This window comes from Pleurodeles waltl, chromosome 11, assembly GCF_031143425.1.
Source record: "Pleurodeles waltl isolate 20211129_DDA chromosome 11, aPleWal1.hap1.20221129, whole genome shotgun sequence".
Classification (NCBI taxonomy): Eukaryota; Metazoa; Chordata; class Amphibia; order Caudata; family Salamandridae; genus Pleurodeles; species Pleurodeles waltl.
Genome location: NC_090450.1, coordinates 583,086,692 through 583,108,390, shown reverse-complemented (window position 1 = coordinate 583,108,390; position 21,699 = coordinate 583,086,692). Strand labels below are relative to the sequence as shown.

The 21,699-nt window shown below is 45.2% G+C and overlaps 1 protein-coding gene across 5 annotated transcripts in view; it reads left to right on the top strand.

The window, feature by feature from the left end:
* Window positions 1-21,699, top strand: part of ANK1 (ankyrin 1) — an 869,955-nt gene that overhangs the window by 680,227 nt on the left and 168,029 nt on the right. For all 5 annotated transcript variants that reach the window (XM_069214086.1, XM_069214083.1, XM_069214082.1 and 2 more), the window contains 2 exons: window positions 344-881; window positions 10,948-11,146. In XM_069214086.1, coding sequence (XP_069070187.1) covers window positions 344-881; window positions 10,948-11,146 — 737 coding nt within the window. The remainder of the gene's footprint in view (window positions 1-343; window positions 882-10,947; window positions 11,147-21,699) is intronic.

Genomic DNA, 21,699 nt, shown 5'->3' with positions numbered 1-21,699 from the left:
TAACTCTTGGTGGTTATGCATGGGTAGGCGCAGGGACCAACAACACTGTCTTTGGCTAATACAATACAAGGAGCTGTGTGCGCTGAGTAAATAGTTGATGAAATGCAAGGAGCAGCATTGTGTGAGTTGGCACGTGTGTTGAGACATGAAGATTAGCTCCTCGTGGTGGCTATAACTGGTGGGGCGCAGACTGTAGCACCTCATGAGGAAGGTTAGCAGTTGAGGTAGAAAGAGCAGCATGTTGAGGTGACATCTCAGCTGGTGCCTGAGATTGTGCAGCTTGCTCTTGTACGTGTGTGAGCGTGAAACAGCTTCTGGAGTGTGACCTCCTCTGTCCCTGCAGGTTATCCCTCGATGCAGGAGGAGCTGCTCTCTCCCGCGTCCATGCACTACACACTGCCATCACCCCTGCGCGTGGACCAGTACTGGAATGAAGTGGCTATCATGGACGCCATTCCACTGGCAGCTGGTGAGCAGGATGGCCTGTTGGACATGTCAGACATGCAGGTGTGGGCTTCAGGCCTCACTCCATCCCTGGTCACAGCTGAGGACTCCTCGTTGGAGTGCAGCAAGGCCGACGACTCAGATGCCACTACGGATGGTCGGGGCCTGGACAAGCGTTATGAGGACTCCCCAGGGCCAGAGGATGACACAGTGGACTCCGATGCCCTCAATGGCATGGGGGACTCACTGGACCAAGAGGAGGTTCAGAGATCAGAGGAGATGATGGCAGCCAGTGACAGCCCAAGCCAGGCTGTAGTGGAAGGAGGAGAACAAGAACAGGACAATCAACTCTCGTCTCTTGCAGCCCAGCAGCGAGTGCAGGCACGGATCACCGACTCCCCAGTCCTCCTGAGAGTGATGGACAAAAGCAAGGAAAGGTGAGTGTCACCACGGGCATGGGAGGCAGGGGTGGGAGGATTGGGTCAGGGAAAGCCCAATGCGGATTCCAGAGGTGGAGGACAAAAGCAAGAGCAGGTGAGTGCCTCTGGTAACAAAAGGGTGAAGGAAGAGTTCACATGCACTGGGGGGTGGTGATGTGCAACAGCATGTGGGTGTCAGTTAAAAAGTGGAGAATAGAAAGATGCAGGGGAGCTAGAGGCAGTGGGCAAACTCTAGTACAGGTGGTTACCACCAAAAATACTGTGTATGGTAGAAAGAACTTGTGGGCACTGGGAAAATATATCAGTAGGCCACAGGCACTGTGGAGGAGAAGGTGAATGCAAGGATAGATGGTACCACAGAGAGCGCGGAGGTCTCACATGTACTTGGGGCAATGAACAGGAACTGGGACAGGTAGGTTCGAGTTCTACTGACAGCATTGAGGGGGTAGGGAGGGCTTGAAAAACTGGGGTGATGTACAAGAGCAGAGACTGGAGGATTCTGCTGTGAGGGATGGAAAAGGGAGGACAGGTACTGGGAGCGACACAGAAGTTAGAAGATAGGCGTAGACCATCACGGGTACGTTGAAGAGAGGACAGTAGGAGCCTACAGGAGTGACGGCTATGCTTTTGGGTAGGGGGGTATTACTCGGAGCTCTGGTGGATTGCGACAATGTAAAGATGGCACAAACTGAGGATCATGGGAAAAGGCCTATGTTGGAGGGTACTGGGAGCAGAGGAAAGAATCATATAGAATTGGGTCAAAGAGTATTGAAACGTTGGCGTCTAGGAAGACATGATTCACAGTTGGACAGTTGATAGGGAGGCCAAGGGACAGAAAATGACCCAAAAGTACTGAGAAAGACAGAAAAGAACAATGAAAGGAAGGTGCAACCACAATCTCTCGTGGGAGGATTCACAGTGGGTACTGTGTGATGGATTAAGATTCAAGGGCATGTGGGTAAAACCACAAGCACTTGGGGACCAAGGGCATCTGAGAGGCTTCCAGGAAATATCATGCTGAATGTAAGCAAAGGCTGACTGACAAGAATGGAGGACGATAGATACTATACAAACACTGCAGGAGGGGTCTCACAGATTCTCTGGGAGGGCCAGCACACAAGAGCAGGTTCTAACGATACTCCTTCCCACATATTCCTCATTATTAACCCTTCCTGGAACCCTTGATGAATACCGAAGAGTTGGGGCAAATCACAACTACTGGCACCAGGTGCCTCCGCAACAGTCCCGGTCATGGATCGGTGTGACATCACAGCAAGGAATAAAACAGGTCTATAGCGTCACCAGCTGGCATGGGCGATGTCTGTTCGTTTTTTAACACACTTTAGTTTATCTCCACAAAATTCTTCACACTTCAGATTTTGCTGAAAGTGTCACCGGCATCCGGAGCTGAGATGTCATGTCCTTTTCTCTATAATTTACCATTTTCTCTACGTTTTCCTCAGAAAATGACTCCACAAAATCACTCAGCCTTCAAGCTTTGTTGAAAGTGTTGGATACAGCTGTCTAGTAAAGTCGTGCATCTGTCATATTTGTGTTGTTTTGAAACTAACCTTCATGCGACACTGACTTAAGCCAACACAAAAAGATGGAGCCCTCCCTTACAAAATGTAGTGAGAAGCCCTGAGACTCATATAATCTTAGACATAATTAATGGCCACTGAACTGAACAGGCGCAAGAGAGATCTGTGTTACATCCCTTTCGCCTCCTACACCCAGAGGCAATCTGTCAGGAGGCCAAATTGTTCATGACCTCAGATAAGGAGCACCTGACTTGTAAATCAAAGGCAAAATCACAGTCTTTCAATAACAGCTGGTCTCCGACACCCTCCACCAACCAGAAATGGCATCTTCATCTAAAAAATGGCAGGCCCGCATGCGTTCCAGAAACGCCCGCTCTGTTTACCTGGTCATTTCCATGCCATATTTACCGTGGAATATGTTTAGTATTATACCGCCTGCTGTGTTAAAACCCAATAAAAGTCAGAGAAAAATAAAATCGCAGGCGCCCATCTTCACATCAAAGCAGTAAGAGAAATAGAGGACCGGAGATTCCCAACACATCTCCGGTAATAGAACAACTTATATCTGCATGTGTGAGTCTTCCTGCTCCTGATATTTCTATTGAGCGAAGACATGTTTTTCGGGAGCCATCTATGGGTTCTTTGGGTCCATCAGTGCCAGTGGTTCCCCTAAAGATGCAAATGGTCGGCCCTGGGTCTCTCCAGACTCCTGACACACACACTGGCTCCTCCTTCAGTGTCACTCACTCCATTCTCTCTAAAGCCCAAATAAGCCATCCACTTCAGTGCCTACGTTGCCAAGATTGACAGCACCGGTAACGGAACCGGGAGCTAATCCAAAGCCAGTGAGTGTATCTGTCAGCGGTTTTACCAATGCATAAAACAACCTATCTTTACTACTGGCAAAGGACAGCTGACTATCCTAAAAGGATCCTCTAGTGTAAAACGAGAGTACTATTTACCTATTCCCGTTTTGCTAACAATTACCAGCAAAAGACATTGTAGAATGTTTATTTGTTTGATGTCAGTTGGGGGTAATGAAATCCATTGCGACATCATTCCCTGGATGGCCTCTTTGAAGAAGGGAAATTGCACTCATTAAAAAAAGGCCAGCCCCGTGTCAGACCAAACACTACTTGTATACTTCATTCTCCTTTTCACATGATTTACAGTTTTCTCAATAAAAAAGATGAGTCGATTTTCTTTCTGGCACAATGAAATTCATTGGATTCATTATCCAAATACAAGCTCCCTCAGCTCTCCGGGAGGATTCGAGATATTCAGCAGGTGTTTGTGATGACTTGTTCAAGGGGTCACTCACGACTTGAGACACGTTCTGACAGTATTCCACCAATGCCTCCCTCGGATGGAGGTCAGTGAACACTTGGATAGAAGCTCACAAATAGCACCTTGTCTGGGGCAAAAAAGGGTCAGGGACAAAACTCGGCTGTTGCACCACGTCTACTAGACTCGGTATGGAAGACGATTCACAAGTTTAGCGATGGTACAGCTTGCTTTGATGAAATAGAGAATACTTAAGTATTTGGTAATTAAGGCAATCAAGAATCGTTGGTCTCAATCGATAGGCTTGCCACATGCTCCATATGTGGAACTATTGATAAAACACGAACAGTGCCTGGTGACCAACTTAGTGTGAGAGCAGAGGATAGAGCAATGCTTATGGCAGAGTGGAATGTGTCAGGTCACAGCCCTTCAGAAAAGAAGCACAAAGAGGGAAGGATAAAAACACAAAGGTGCAGGAAGGCTGATGGTGAACGTGTACAGCACAGCAAGTTGAGGGGCACAGACTGCTTCCCGCTGACACTTTAAGTCAACTGGAAGGGCCCACCCTTTCCTGTTGACTGAATGGTGTTCCTCATTGTTTCTTTACCTCGTGTTATATTGCCAGTCTCTCCTTCTCAGCCCCAGTCTCTGGAGGCCTGACCTCGTCCAACACAGGCCAGGTCTTGCTTTATGCCTTCTGGTCAGTCATGTTTTTCTATGTGGCAGTCTATCAGTGAGTTTCCCGTTGGCTAGTCTCAGGCATTTGAACTAGTCGTTTCCTGACAATGTTGAGGTTGCTAGGCCATCAGGGTTCAGCCATCTATCTGATACTTTATGCCCATCTATACATAAGACCCTTCCATTGCAACCCAGTGGGCCGCTAAAGCAACTTCTGTGGCAGTCGGTCAATCAAGATTTGTTATCCCTTGCATTGGGCCAGGAACTACCGTTTTAGACTCTATCAGATAGCTGCTTCTCAGTGAGCTGTTTCAGCTTCCCGTTTCCTGTTGCAACAGTTGCATCCTTTGTGGAATACGTGGCCCAAGTAAGAGACAAATCAATAACTAGTCCCTGGAATTCACAAGAGAAACTGATACATATTGTTTATAGCATTCTTTTAATTGTGTAGGCTGTGCATGTTCAGATTCCCAAAGATAGCACAGTGGCAAGGGTGTTGATTTTTATCCCCTTTTTGCCAAAGCCCTAAACATGCACTGGGCATGAACAGGAACTTTTCGTTTGCACAATGCCTTCTCTCAATTGTCCCTAGTTCCAATGGAAATGTAAACAGTCCCAAGAAAAATGAACACAAATTATACTCCTCACACCAGTACGGGCATGACGACTGTGGGACCTGGATTTTCGGAAGCTTAGCTTATAGTGCCACCTTTCTGTTATCCGTTTGTCTCATTGCAGTGGGTACTGGGCCATGTTCAAGCAAACTGATCTATCTGCAGGTCATCTATAGTGCGCTAAGTCTGATGGCACCCTGTTTAAGCATATTGTGCAGTGCATATCGAACCACTTATGAGAGCTCCACTCAGATGCTTGCCATGATATTTGCGATTTGGGGAATCCTGAATTCGGACTTTACCACAAACCCGAACCAATAACGCAAGTGTTATTGATCAGTGTAGAGGCTGCGAGGGCCAGCACTAGTAAATGTCTTCAAAACTTATTGGAACTTTTAATCTGCACTATGCCTTCTCTCAATTGTTCCTCGTTCTTAAGGATATGTAAACGGTCCAAGGGAAATAAACACAAATTATACTAATTGCACCAGATCGCAAAACACTCCGGTCTGCACACAAGAGGTGAGGAAGGAGTTGCACTTTGGCTGGATAGTCGTGGAAAGATTTCTGGTACATGATTACCCTCATTGGTAAGGTTCTTTATGATGAATACGTGACATCTTGCAGATTATTTGAAGCCCTCCCACTACCCCTCTTTCTAAGCATGTCATCTCTTTATATTTTCCTTTTCCTTGCTCTGCTTTTCACTTCATCTTGGCCTTTATGGAGCTTGAAGCATAAGGTAGAACTGACATCGCTGGTACCAGTTGGCCACTTTCTGGTCATGTTTCACCACTTCTTGTCTTGATGTCATAGGTGTGGAGGACAAGAGAATCCCCAGGTGCCAAGGGTGAAGGACAACAGCAGTAACATGTGGGTTCCAATGGGTACTCAAATGGCATGGAGAGCCCACCAATACTGGTGATGCGAGCACAGACCATAACCACTGAAGGCAATAACGTAGCAGCAGTGAGGTCTCATAGGGCATGGGGCATATATGGACACAAGCAAGGGCAGGTGGGTACCAGAGAACACAAAGAGTGAGTCTGAGAACACAGAATGAGACCTCAAACTAATGCTGTGTGCAGGAACAAGTTGGTGTAACGAAGAGCCCTGGTTGAGAGTTGCCTGATCATAGAATAGGACTAAAAACGTTTGATATGCTGCGGGAGATAGAAAGAGTACATCAGACACCCAGGGGTCACAAACAGGGCAACAGAGAGTAAGCGCCAGAAATAATCCACATTCCCCCAGTTGTTAGAAATAGGATAAGGCTTTAGACACTCAGGGGTTCTGGGAGGTGATTAGAACCTGGGAGTATAGAAATGGAGAGAGCCTCAAGATATGACCACAAGGTCTTTGTTTGTAACAAGGTACAGCCTAATTGAGTCTCCGCTGACTTTCAGCTTGACTGAACCACTATTAACAGTGTGTGTGCCAAAGTCTCCACTGTCACTGCTTTTGAGTCTAGGTGTCATTATGCTTGAGCCTCTGGCAGTGTGTCTGAGTCTCTCCTGCCAGTTTGCTGTAGACACTGTTGTCTTTACACCCTCGTCTCTGCTGTCAGTGTGCTGGAGTGTCTGCGGTTAGGGTTTCCCCAGTCTGTGTTTTCTCATCATATCTGTTGTCAATGTGTTCGAGTATCTGTTGTCATGGTTTCTGTTATCAGTTTGCCCAAGTCAGTGCAGTCATTACATATGAACCTCTGCTGACAGTGTGCCTGGGTCTCTCGACTGCAAGCGTAGTGTTCAGATGTACATGTCAGGAGCATATGCTGCAGGCCTGAAAGTTGGCCCGGAAACCTGTGTGGTCATCTCACATCTCAGCCTAGCCCTTCCCCGCACCTGCACAGCCTGACCAGTTACTCACATGGTAACTTTACTATTTGCATCATGAGCACCCCCAGGAACATCTTAGGGATTTCGGGGGCCCGGGCCAAACATAATTTGCGGCCCCCTGCACAGAAAAACTCTTAATTTATCAGGGTCACTGGAATTATGCAATTGTGCGGCTGCTGTGTTTTTCGTATACAAATGTATCTCGCATTATTTTTTCAACAAAAATAAATAAATATCTATTTGACCTTTCAGATAACCACTCCTCAGGCTTCTGAATTGATAGATCAGCAGACATCACATCCTATTTCCCTTTTTCAATTCTCCGCCCTCTCCAAGGACATGGTAGTGAATTCACTTGCTACGCTTAATTCAGGCTCTCCCCTTGACCCAGCTCCTCCTGATGTGCTGTCTCTAGGTGCCCCTGTTATAACACCCATTATTACTAATCTACTGAACTCCTCACTCTCTAGGAGCTCTGTTCCGGACCAGTGGAAACATGCCATTGTCAGAACCCTGTTGAAAAATCCTAATCTAGACGCCACCTTGCTTAGAAATTATAGGCCCATTTCTCTGCTGCCTGCTCTATCTAAAATAATTGCAAAGCATGTTAATGTACAACTTTTACGCCTTCTGGAAGATATTAACATCCTGCATCCCACCCAGATGGGGTTCAGACCTCTTCACAGCACAGAATCAGCTCTGGTTGCAGTCACGGAAGAGGCTAGAAGGCGTCTTGATCAGGGCACGGTGACGACTATTATCCTGCTGGATCTCAGTTCCGCCTTTTACACCGTTGATTATGACATGTTACTTATAAGATTGAGAGAGGTTGGAATCTTGGGCGGTGCTCTGAAATGGGTCTCCTTCTTGGAGGGGAGATAGTTTCAGGTCTTGACAGATCTTTTTTCTCTAGTTCTTACAAGAGCAGCTGTGGAGTGCCACAGGGCTCCTCACTCAGCCCTATGTTATTTAACTTCTAAATGTCTCCTTTAGCAGAGATTGTTAAGCCTTATGGTCTCTCGCTGGTATCGTATGCAGACAACACTCAGTTGGTAGTCTCATTATCTACAAACACCAGCACAAACTCTCGGTCACTTACATCGTGCCTTCAAGCGGTGGCCGGATGGATGTCTCAATGTAGACTTAAGCTCAACGATGATAAGACTGAGGTAATGATACTAGGACACCATTCCCGTCTGGGCTATAATCCTTCTATTCTGGAACCCTTGGGAAATCTTCCTCCACCTTAGGATTTTATTAAGAGCATGGGAGTATGGTTGGACCCTCAGCTTACTATGGCTCATCATGCCAAGAAGGTTTCTGCCACATCTTTTGGTCTGCTTAGGCTGCTGAGGAAGGTTTTTAAAATTCTCCCATTTGTTGCCAAAAGACTCATTGTCCAAGGCCTTATCATTTTGGAACTGGATTATGGTAACGCACTGTACCTTGGGGTCCCCAATTATGTGATTAGGAATTTGCAGGTGGTACAGAATGCTTCTGCCTGCCAGCTCTTAAATATACCGAGATATGTATCAGCTAAATCAGCTGTCTCCTCACTCTACTGGCTCCCAGTTGAGCATCGCATAAGGTTTAAAGCTTTGTGATATGTGCCTAGGTCTCTGCACAATAGAGATCCTACTTTAAGGACACTAACTTCCTTTCATATACCTGTTAGACAGCTTAGGTCCTCCTCAGCAGCTTTAGCCTTCATCCCCTGGGTAAAGAAGTCGAGATGGGGTGGAGGCTCCCTGGCTTATCTCGGAGTCAAGTTATGGAATTCTCTACCTTTTAGCCTTCACCTCACTAGCCCTGAACTCTCTTTTCAGCAAGCATTAAAAACCTGGCTATTTAGAGTATAACACCTCAGGCTTTCCCTCAGAGTCCGTTCTCAGCGCTGGGAGGCCTCTGGGTAGCCATGTGCTTTATAAAGGACCTAACATAACATAACATGTGGCACATTTGCCGCATAATCCATAATCTGCTGCATTATCTGCAGATTTTAACCAAAAAGATTTTGTTTCTAGCTCAAATGGTTTAAAAGTTACTAAAATGCAGCAACACATGCTGTAACGCGGTGAAAGGCCCTTTGCAAAGGTTAACTGGTCACCTTTCTGTTGCTTATTGCTATATTTGGGAGTTAAACTAGTACTAATGAGGTGCAACCAATACCCAAACAGTATAAAAATATGAAAATAATAAATTAATACTATCACAAAACGTGCCGCATTACGGTGCATAATTTGCCTTTTCTAGCTATGTAATTTACTCAACCATGACGCATAATTTGGCACTCCCCTGTCGCTCAATTCCAGTGGTCCTGTTTAATATCCATTTTGAGCTCATTCATGATCTCTGCAACTATGATAGGATCTTTGGCAACTATCTTCCTTTGCCAACCGCCACATGGGCCCAACCCTAGAAACAACTGTCTCTCTGTCTGGCCAACAACATAGAAGCCAAAAGACCAGACATGTGAACAAGGTAGCTGCGTGAGTGAGTGCCTCACTTTTGGGCCTGTGCCTACAGACGGTGTTTTTTATGTTGACTGCTCTCCTTTCTCGGCTCTATGAGGAAGAGGGTCTGCATCAGGTGGCATTAGGCTGTGATCACACTGACCCAGCAGCTGCATCAAATGGACGCTGTGGTCATGGAGAGGGGCATATAATGCTGCTCTGCACGTTGACATGTGTCCTGCTCTCGGGCTCTGCCTTGAGAAAGCGGTCTCCAGCTAGACTGTGCCAGAAAAGCAGGCACACACGTGATCCGACCAAGCCTTCTACCCACAGTGTGTGGTTTGCTGCAGTGCCTGAATGTCCTTGGACTGGTACTCGGAGTGAGGTAACAATAGGCTGTGATCGCACCAGTTTTGCAGCAGCTCTACAATGAACTCTAAATGCTCAAAGTGCTTGCTGAATCAAGTTAGAATCAGCCCACACTAGCTAAAATAAAATAAAATAAACAAACGGAGTATTTACAAATTTAAGATAGTCTTTGCCCATGCCTCAAGACGTCTTTGCACTCAGCGCCCTCCACTTGATAAGGACAGGACAGGTCTACCATCCCCATAATACGGGATGAAGAAGTATGCACACCTCAAGTGTTAAGGTTAGGACTGAGGCCCATATTTATACTTTTTTTAGCGCCGCGTTTGCGTCGTTTTTTGACGCAAAATCGGCGCAAACTTACGATTTTGCGTCAAAAACGGCGCAAACGCGGCGCAAAAAAAGTATATATATGGGCCTGAGTGCTAGATTTACTACCACATATTATTTGTTTTGCCTGAGTCTTGCTGGCAGTGTGCCTGAATTTGTGCTGTCTTTGTTCTTGAGTGTCCGATTGTCAATGCCCCTAGTCCTGTGCTATCATTGCCAATGTCCCCGTTATGGTGTCAGTGTGCCTTTTTGTACTGTAAGTATTGCTGTCTGTGCCATCTTTCCTTATTCCTGGCAGCATTCCTGTGTGTGTGTTGTGCTGTCAGCATTTCTGACTCTGGCTGTCGATATATCTGCATTTCTGATTGTCGGTATCTCTTCCAGTTGCTGTCTGTCTCTGCTGCCCTCCATCTGAGCCTGTGTTGTTTGTCGGTGTGTCTGTTTTCTGCCATCCTTGCTTCTAAGCTTGTGTTATTCTGCGCTCGCATTTGGATGTCTCACTGTGCTGAATTTCAGTATCTCTGCCTCTGCTGCACATCCCTGTTGTCATTGCTCCTCAGCCTGTGCTGTCTGTCCAGGTTCCTCCTGTATTTGTGTTGCTGGCATGTGTTGCCTTTTGTCGTGTTTTCCAGTGCTGTCCCTCTGCGTGTCTGACTCTGCTGTCATTACACCTAAGAATATTCTATCTATCCGTTTTCCTGAGCACTTCCAGTATAATGTCTCCTGTGTGCTGACTTATAATATGCATGCCTCTGCTCCCAGTCGGAAGTCTCCTTAAACTGTGCTGTTATTATTCCTGCATGTGCTGACTGCTGGAGTAGCTTCTTCTACTATGCTGTCACTATTCCTGCCTGTGCTGACTGTCGGTATGTCTCTCTTTGCTGTCACTGCTCCTGGGCCTGTGCTATTTTTCCCTGTCATTGCTTACAGAGACTTACACAGTCCACTCTCCTCAGGGCCAGAGACTGGAGCACAGATGGCCCGGAAGGCACCCGAAGTCCAAAGCGTGTGCCCCGGCCTCTCCCAGGAGTGCCCACGGTGAGCAGCGTGCGGGCACACATGGACTCCCTAGAGAAGGACTGGCACCTACAGCACCACAGCACCAACAACCCAGCTCGATGGCTCCAGGACAGCAGCAGTTTCTTCGTGACACAGGTGATTGCTCAGGGTCACTGGGTTTGGGATGTCAGGCATCAGAGCACAAGTGGGGGATGGGGGGCAGCTGTAGCTTCTTCAGGCATGAGATATGGCGCCTCGGTGCATAGGCGGTGTTTGTGGTAGAGGTGGGCAAGCCAAGCAGTGCTCGATCTGAATATCTGGGTCGACCCATGTCTCATTGAATACGATTAGACAAAAAATGCTGAGTTAAGCATCCCATGCACTACAAGAGGTTACTCTATAGATTGTCAGAGTCATTTTTGATGTGATAATCAATGTAATGGCTTTTTGTTAGACCCTTCCAAGAACAGATTCCTCACCTTTTGAATATCCTCCAGGCATAAGACTGGAGCTGGAAACTTTTCAGCAGTACCCCCTGCGGCTCTACACTGACGCCATCCCACTCCGGAAATGATGTGTGGGGCCCTTACAAATGCCATCCCTGTCCACTGACGCCAATTCCTTTCTTTCTGCAGCACCAGATGCAGATTTGGAGCTCTTTTAATATCTCTGAGACATTTCCTCAAAATGTTTTCAAAGTGTACAAGGGATGTCACCTCCAAGAACAACAGTTTGAAGCCCTGTAGGGACTGTCGCAAACAAATGTCTGTGACAGAGCCCCACTAGATATGTCTGTGGTGTCTAGGGTCAGGCTACAACTCCAAGACCTGCAGCGACTGCGCATCAATGAACCAGAAAGCCATCAGGGAGTGCAAGATTACATTGATAAACACAAAAAGGCTGTTGGAAGAAACTGCTCCAAGTCGCGGTCCGCTAAGAAAGTTCGGTCCCGTTCTCACTCCTGGAGTGGTCGAAGCTGCTCTAGAGGTCAATCATTGTCACAGTTGGAATCATCAGGTAAGTTTTGGAAGAGGCACAAGAAATCAGAGCAAGATTCTGCTCATTCGCACCACTCGCATTTGCCTGAGCAGGCGCAGGAGAGCACCACACTTCACAATCTTGCTCCCAGAGTCATATGACCTTGGATCTGATCCTGCAACTGTTTCTGCCACTTTCAGAGTTTGTGGTGGCATCAGCTGTATGTCTCTTTGGGTCCGTAATGACTCCCTCTGGCATGCTTCAGGCTCCAAGGATTCCAGAGACCTTCCATCTGGACTACTGCCAGCAGATTAGCCTCTGGCGCAAGTTGGACCATCTGAGCTCAACTTGCCTCTGGCTTCATTCCCAACCCCACTTCCGGCACCATGACGAACGCCAGCCCTAGGCCCTTCAACGCCAATGCTGACCCCATTGACTCTGGAGGAGGAGGTCCTGAATGTTCTTGGATCCAGAGTCAACGCACGTTCAACCTCGATCAAAGTTATGCCTGATTCCTCTCGAGGTACCTCTTCCCCCACTTGATTTGCCACCTTACAAGGGTAACAACACACTTTATGTTCCCTTTTTGAGTTAGACTTGGACAGTGACTATGACCCAGATGATGAGTTCACTCAACTGTATCAGGATAATAATTGGTATGAGGACCTACAGGAGGCTAGTGGTTTTGATACCCACTGAAATTGGTCTCCTCTCACCCCCTGGATCTGATACAGGAGGGATCTGCTTCCTACGACACTGTGATGTGGAGAAGGGCTAAAGTCCTTGCCCTCCAACTCCTTACCATAGGGATTCAGATTAATATCTAGGCAAAAGACCTCCAACTGGGACAAACGTCTTCTGAGCCCCTTCTTCCATGTAATGAGACACTGATACCATATTGGGGGTGGGAGCCAAACATTTCCCCGCTCCCGAGTCAATCAACATATTGCCAGAAGTTATCTCTCTGCTCTAGGCGACCCTTCATAGTACCCTTTGCCTAACAACCTGGTGGTGCAAGTTTCCACAAGTTGCTTAAATTTTAACACCTTTCCTCCCCCTCCCCCTGTCAGGGAATCTAAACTGGAAGAAACATTTGGCAAACATGTGTTTCTACCTCCCTATCTGGCCCTCAGATCCTTTAATGCCAGCTGCTTGTAGGGTCATTTCTCCCATGCCCTTTGAGATTCAATGGCACAAGTACTTCGTGGTGTAACTGAAGACCTTTGGCCTGTACTCCCTCAGGCGATACAAGAGGGCTGAGATATGGCCAAGTTCATGATTTATTGTGACTTGGACACCACCGATTCCATTGGACGGGCTATAGACACTGTTGTAGCCATTCACCGCCATGTGTGGGTTCTCAGGCAGTGTCCAGTTCTTCCTGATGGGCATGCCTTTTGATGGGACTTGCCTCTTCGAGAACAAGATTGATTCTGCATTAGTGTTTTAAGAAGATCAGTGCTAATGCACACTCTTTGGGCCTTTCCACCCCACCTTGCCCCCACAACAGTGCCACCGCTCCTTTTGTGGCTTTGATCGTGGTGCCCCTACCACCAGCCTGTTTAGCATCCACATGGAACCCAGCAGTTTTGCGGTGGCTGTGGTGCCCACTGCCTCTGTGGCCAAGCTCAGTGAGCCTCTCAGTCACCCCACTTCCTCAATAAACCTCTTTAACATGCCCTTACAGGAGCACAGCTACCCAGTGGGAGGCAGAATCCAATCAATTCTACTCAGGCTGGCAGGCAGTATTTTCAGACAGGTGGATTCTACAGATTGTTCACATGGGCTTACCCATCCTTTCTTCCCTGCCAATCCTCCCACCGTCCCCCCAGTGACTGACGGTGGACCATGTCTCCATTTTGCTGCAGGAAGTGCAATCCCTTTTGGCCAAAGGGGCTATCAAGAGAGTGGTTGCGCCAGAAGTACATTGTGGTTGCTACTCATGCTACTTTCTGGTGCACAAAAAAGATGGAAGCCTGAGGCCTATATTAGACCTGCACCTTCTCAAGGCCTTCCTCCAGAAGGAGAAATTCAAAATAGTCACATTGGCCCAGGTTTTTTTCCCTCAACCCTGTAAACTGGATGGTAGCATTTCACCTACAGGACGCCCATTTCCATATACCCATCTTGCCGACCCACAGGTGTTACCTGCAGTTCATGGTGGGACAGGAGCATTTTCAGTGTGCTGTGTTCCCTTTTGGCCTTGCAAGTGCCCCTCATGTGTTAATGAAAATGTTGATGGTAGTGGCAGCACATCTTCAGAGGTTGGAGATGCCAGTCTTCCCCTACCTCGACAACTGGCTCCTGAAGGCGGGCTCTCTCCAGGTAGTTGTAAATCACCTCCAGACTACGGCAAACCTCCTGTCAGTGGGCCCAAGTGGGCCCAACATCAAAGGGACCTTTCTGACAACATTCAGATTTCGAAAGACTGTAAAGGATCTGCAGTGGTGATGGCTGGACCACAATGATGTCTGCGGTAGATGCCTGCAGTAGACCCCTCTGCATTTCCTACCCAGAGCTGACAGTAGGTTATATGGGAGAAGTGGAGATCACAGGCCTCTGGTCGCAGGTGGAGTTCCAGCTCCATGCCAACCTTCTGGAGCTGAGGGCCAACTGCTTGGGCCTGAAAGGCCTTCTTCTGTCCATCAAGGGGAGGCTGTTTCAGGTGCTTACGGACACCACCACTGTCATGTAGTACTTCAACAAAAAGGGTGGGATGCAGACTCTGTGCCAGAGGCCTTGCACATGTGGAAGTGTCTGGACTGCCACTTCCAGAGGAATTTTACTGGTGGTGATTCATGACAGGTTTTTTTGAATGCTATGGTAAATAAGCTCAGCCATCACCGCCTAGCAGATCACGAGTAGAAGTTACACTTGGCAGTGATGAGAGGTCTCTTCCGCGGATAGGGAGAACCCAGTTTAGATCTGTTTGTCACAGCTGAGAATCTGCAATATCAGAAATTTTGTGCGTTGGATTTTCCAAGTCATCTCTATCATTCAAAGGCACATTCCGCGCTGTGTAGACATCAGGACTCCTGTATGCTTTTCCACTGATACCACTGGTATCCAGAGGTCCTGGGAAAGAGCATCTGTTCACAGATCAGACTGGCCCTCCGGGAGGCTCTGCTGTTGCAGCAACAGGGCAGGGTTCTGCACTGCCCTGAACCTTTGCAAACTCAAACCTTTAGGCTTGGAGATTGAACTGCAAAAGCTGAACACCTTCAGTCTTCCTCCAGAGGTGCTTGATGTCATTCTGGTAGGCAGGCGTCCCTCAGCAAAAACTGCATAAGCCTATTGTTGGGTCAAATTTGGGGTTTGCTGTGGCACACGCAAGATTGATCTCCTCCAGGCCATGTTATCTGATGATCTCTTGTTTGTTTTGTCTCTTGCTCAGCAAAGTTTTGCTATGGGCGGGGTTAAATTAAAGCTTACTTTTTGGATGTCTTGTGGCATCAAGGTCAGCCCTTCTTGTTTAAGTCACCAGCTGTGATGCAGTTTTTTAAAGGGCTTCACAAGTTTCCCCTTTTCCTCTTGTGATGCTCCAATGTGACCTTACTCTGGTCCTTAATTATTTGATGTGCGCTCTGTTCAAATTGCTTCATAGCTGCATCTTACGGCTCCTTACTCTGAAGACTGTGTTCCACATCACCATTTCTGCTGCATGGTGTGTCCATGAGCTTCAGGCTATTTTTGTTAATCCACCATACAACCTTCTTCCCAAACCGGTTCTGCGACTTGGGCATCTTTTCTGCTAAACATTGTGACTCCTGTCCACATCCGTGAAACCATCACCCTGACAGCATTCTATGTACCACATCACGAGAGGAGAGACTCTATTGTTTGGAGACCAGGATAGTTCTGAGCTTCTACATAGATTGTACCAAAGATCACTGGGTAAACAATCAGCTTTTTGAGGGGAGCTCTGGGCCAAAAAAAAGGCAAATCTGTGCAGCAGAGAACCATTTCCCTCTGGGTCGTGCTTTGCATTAAGAGCTGCTATGCATTGGTTAAAACTAGTTCATGCAACAAGAGAAACCCAAGGATCTTTAAGGGACCTGGGGTCTAAGTATATTATAAGGAACACATGTCCCTTATCCACACAATAAGATTTATGATTCACACCTAAAAATACAGTGAAGTCTATGTACAGTCTCAAGGTAAAAAAAAATTATTAACAGGGGGATCATCAAAAAGATTTAGGAAACGGACCATTAAGTAGGGAAATTAAAATAAATTACATTAAATGACGTTCAACACATCCAATGAAGTGAAAGGCAACAATACACCACAATGAGTTGCCTATGGTTCAACAAGTATATGTACAAAAGGTTCTCAATCACACATAGTAAATAATGAATGTTTATCAAGGCATTTTACAAATAGCTCTGATCAAACTCAGGCATAAGCAAGTTTCACAATGCAATACATTAATTTGTGTCAAATCTAATTAGTGCCCATACTCATACAAAGAACCAATTTCAAATTGCTTAATGAGCTAAGGTACAACTGTTGACGTTTCGATCAACATCAGGACTCAGAAAATGGTGCCTAATATCAAATTAATTCGTAATCATATGCACACTGAAAGGAAGAAGAGAGGGAAAAGCAAAAAGCAGACATATTTTTTCCCTTTCCCCGGTTTGGTTGCCATTACCTTCTAACAGTCAGGCGATCCCTGGGAGGTGGTTATGTCTGATCGTGCACCTCTGGATTCGGATTTAAAAAAAAAAATCTGGAGGTCCTATACTTATTTTCTGAAACAAATTAAGCTTCCCTCTCAAGAAGCCCCAGTCTGGCAGAGCAAATTAAAAATGTAGAAAGAAATAGGTCAGACAGAAACTGATGATCTGCATGTTAACGGATTATGTAAAATCAGACACCATCCCTGTAGGCCTGCAAGTGAGAAGCATTCCTGGTGTCTTCACAGACTACAAGATATATTTAAATGGATTTAGTTATTTTGGCACTACATGTTTTAAGTACTGGATGGTGCTGGGCATTGATACAGCAATTGAGGAATCCAAAAAACGTTCAGAGGAAATAAGTCTCCTAGAACAACAGCTCCAAGATTCCAGTACTGTTGCAGATGCTAAGAATCTCCTTGAAAAGATTGAGAAGTAAATTGGAGAATTGAACAGAATTGAACTAGATAAGAAATCCAATAAAGTCAAAAAAGGCATCGGCAACTACAAAATTAATAGAAACATACCCCTACCTAGCTGAAGATTTGTATAACAACTGGGCATATACCAACCCGAATTTGCACGCACGTGGGGCAGACTAAACCAGTGCTTAATTTGTAAATTAAAATGTGCTGGTGCCCAAAGTGCTCCTCTGAAACCTGCAGCTACTGCAATTAAATGTTCAAACACAGAAGACTGAGGCAGCATAATCCTAAAGCTATCTTGGGCCTCTTAAATCCATTTACAGCCACTCCCTGCCCCTTCATCTCACTCTTACAGCTTTCTGCTTTCTCCCTTTGTGACAATTGTTTGTCTTTTTGTTTTTCCAACTTTCCTATGTGTCTTTTGCATAAAGTAAATGCCTGACACAAAACAATACGTGCCAACCCCCAAATACAAGAGGTGGTGCCCCCCCCCACCGGAAACCACCGGCTCAAATTAAGCACTGAACTGAACAAAAAGAACACTCTTGACACTTTTTCAGATAATCTGGCGAGTCTTCTGATAATTCAGACCCAAGGGAGGGGCCCTATCACGATGCCATGAAAACTTAGATTACTTTTTTAGGGAGAGGCCAAGGACGTCCATCGAGGCGAGGGGGAGGTTGGATGCAACGTTCGCTCACTACCCCAGGAGACCGTCAGACTCTGCAAAAATATCACCTTGGGGTTACTGACGGACTACACTGACACCACCACATCTACTACCAACAATTTAGATACAGTGCAAATTTCAATCTTTCCATGCATCGATTATCTTCAGAAGCGATATACTGACTAAGGGTCTGTCATTTGTACCCACAATTTGTCCCAACCTTTTAGATCTTCAGACAGAAATACTATGTTTCTTCAGAAAAATGTGTCTACAGGTCTTCTTTCAAGACAACCCTTACCTTCTGAGTAATGCCAATACTAATTTTCATCCACCCTTCATCTTTTCCCCCCCATGCAATTCCCTGCCTAGAGAAATACAGACCTTTGAAAACATGATGCTTAAAAACATTGCTGCCTTAGGACAAAAACATCAGTTTATTTCCTATAATTTCTCTGCCCCTGAAAATCGGGCCCTTAATAATCTTAAACTCAATGCATCTGTAGTGATTAAAGCAGCGGATAAAGGGGGTGGAATTGTTGTACAAGACATAGATAGACTCCTATAAGACTGAAATTCACAGGCAGTTAGCTAATACTGATCACTATGTTAAACTGAGCCTTGACCCTACTAAAGACATTCAGAGTTTGATCCGTACCGTTACTGGAAAAAAATACAGATAGGTTTCTTAGTCAAAATGAGTTTTTTTTTTGAAAATCTAATATCTCAGGGCACCGGTGATTTACACTCTGCCCAAAATACATAAGAATGCAGAATTACCTCCTGGATGGCCAATTATATCGGGCTATGGTTCCATTTTAGAATCGTTATGTTGACTTCTTTATTAAAGATTTTGTACCTAAGATCCCATGCTATGTAAGTGATAGCGTGGATATGATTAACCAACTACAGCATCTCCCTTTTGATCCCAACACCAGTCTGCTTTGTACCTTGGATGTCGAATCCCTCTACCCCAATATTGCACAAAAAGATGGCATTGCAGTAATTGAAAAAGTACTCTGTGAACGGGTACGTCCCCATTCTGTTTCTACTTCTTTTATTCTGAAAGTTCTTGATCTATGCCTCACAAGAAACTTTTTTTATTTTGATGGACAATACTATTAACAGGTTAAAGGGACATTCATGGGAGCAGTTTTTGCTCCAAATTTTGCAATCCTTTTTATGGACCACCTTGAGAGCAATTAAATACTTTCTGACACGAATCCGTTCCACAAAAATATTGTGGTATGGAAACGATACATAGATGACATTTTTATGATTTGGCATGGCTGCATCAAAATGCTGACTGAATTACTAAATTTACCTTGATGCCCAGTAGATCACAGATTCCATTTTTAGATCTCTTAATAAAAACCTAAGAGGGAGAGCTATACACTCTACTCCACCGCAAACCAACAGAGAGAAATACTCTTTCGCCATACATGAGTCATCACTGCAGGGCATTGCGTGACTCACTCCCCTACTCACAATTTCTCCATATCAGGAGGAACTTTATTTTCAAAGAAGACTTTTTCCAAGCGGCTAACACTCTTTCTAAAAAAATGATTTCTAAGGGTTACCCCCGCAAACTTGTGAAACACTAAATGAAGAAGGCTTGGTATTGTCCTCATGATGACCAAATAAATGAGAAACGCTTGGTTTGTGTGCCAACTTTCTCCCCTATTTCCAACCAACCGAAAAAAATGTATTCTTAAGCACTGGCCGATTATGAATGTGGAGGACCTACTCCTTAAATGTCCGCTTTTTGCATTTTGCAAGTGTAAACATTTTAAAATATCATTTGGTAAGGGCCAGTCTTCCTTCCAGAACAATTGGCCATACCATGCATGATGCCTAGGACCTAACCCCACTAATGGGACATTTTAAGTGTGGACAGTGTAGGGTTTACCAGTTCACAATTGAATCCAAGGAATTTGGTTATGTTGACACTAAATATGCCTTACTTGAATTTTCCAATTGTAATACAATGAATGTTGTCTTTGTAATTCTCTGTCCTTGCAATATGATCTACATTGGACAGACAACACAGAAAATTCTCATATGCATCTGCCAACACAGAAGCCGCCTACGGTGTAAAGTTGCCAGCGCTACACTTGTGGGCCATTTTGTGTCAAATGGACATACAAAGAACGACCTACGCTGGGCATGTGATTACCGTCATCAAGTCAGAACCAAGGGGAGCTGATATTGCTGCACTACTCAACAAGGAGGCACTTAAATGGATTCTACGAGTTAACAGTTTCATACTGGCCTCAACCGCATGGAAGACTGGTCTGCACTTGTTTAGTTGTCTGATCTGTCTATAATCTTCACTCGAGTGGTCTTTAAGTTTCATGTAGATGCAATTATATTTTTGGTACTCGTTTGGATTGTGAATGGGCATATACCTATGCATTACTATTAGTCTTTATGAGGTCCTTTCCCCTCCCTCACAGTTTTTAATATCAGGCTGTGACATATTCCTGTTATACAAGTTGGTTTAGAGAACATTGTTCTGTCCCCACTTGGGTATTATGTTCTCTTATTGGTTTCAATATTGTGCTGCATTGTGACCCCCATTACTTATGAGTGATATGGTTTTCTTGCTGTCGTTTGGTGATTGCAACCCAATCACCCGTACATCCCCTTCATGAGAGCGTCAGTGTTTATGTTCTGGTGCATGCAACACACAAACCACAACGCTAATATGTAATCATGAGTGATTTGGTTCTTTTGTTATTTAGTGATAGCCACCCAATCACTCTTACATCTCCTTCATGACAGCATCAGTATTTATGTCCTTGAGCACGCAGCACACAAACTGAGATGCTAAGTATGTACTTCCCAAGATGGCATACACCCATGTAGTCGCTTGTTTCACTATGCAACAATCTCCAGCTTCGTCTCCTGTGTAAACTGCCTGGCGGTTGCATGCACATGACCTCATTTATGTTACCTGTATGTTTTTTGGCTATTCCGTCACTTAGTATTACTATTTTATGTGGACAGTAACTAGGTAATGCAAACTGTGGCTATGTACACATCATCTAGGATGTCAGGCACTTTTCTATATAGAGTTCGGTTGGTAAGCAGCAGTCTTTAGTTTCATTGCCCCAGTATTTAACTTCAGAGTTCGCCCTCCTCAGTGTCCTTGCTTGATCGTAAACTAGGACTCGCTATCCGGGTACCTATCTCTTCATTGGTGAGTACCTGGGAATTTTGCTTGTGGTGTAATGCTCGTAATTCCCATGTTTGAAATCGGATTCTTCTTTGCTATTCCTCTTTGCAGAATACTTTACCCCGGTAGGGTAATTGTTGGGCCCTGGTTGCATGCCACACAGACTAAGCATTTTTTGAATATTTAGGATAATGTAATCTCCCTTTGCTTATAGGTGCATTCTCACTACTCACATTCCACAAATACTATTCTCTAACCTTCGCTCGACAAATATTGACCTTGGATTGTTAATCTGTGGCATGTATTCCTAGTAAGTGGTTGGCAATTTCTCGCACATTCATTCTCCCATGACTCTACATTACTCTCACTTCCTCACATGACTGTGTGCTGCACGTTTGTTGTGTCACTAAAGGAGTGATTAAGACATCACTCTGTCTAGAAATTTGGCAACCATATTTTATTTTATTTGAATTTTCCTTTATTAACCTTGATTTTTTTATTGCTTGTGTCCCCTTTTTCCCTTTCCCTTTCTTCTTCCTTCCAGTGTACATATGATTACGAATTATATTAATCTCAGGCACCATTTTCTGAGTCCCACTGATGATGATCCAATGCATTTAGCTCGAGGGATCGAAACGTCGACAGTTGTACCTTAACTCATTTAACAATTTGAAATTGGTTCTCTGTATGAGTATGGGTACAATTTGGATTTGACACAAGTTAATGAATTTAATGTGTCAATGGCTTATGCCTGACGTGACTACAGATATTTGCAAAAT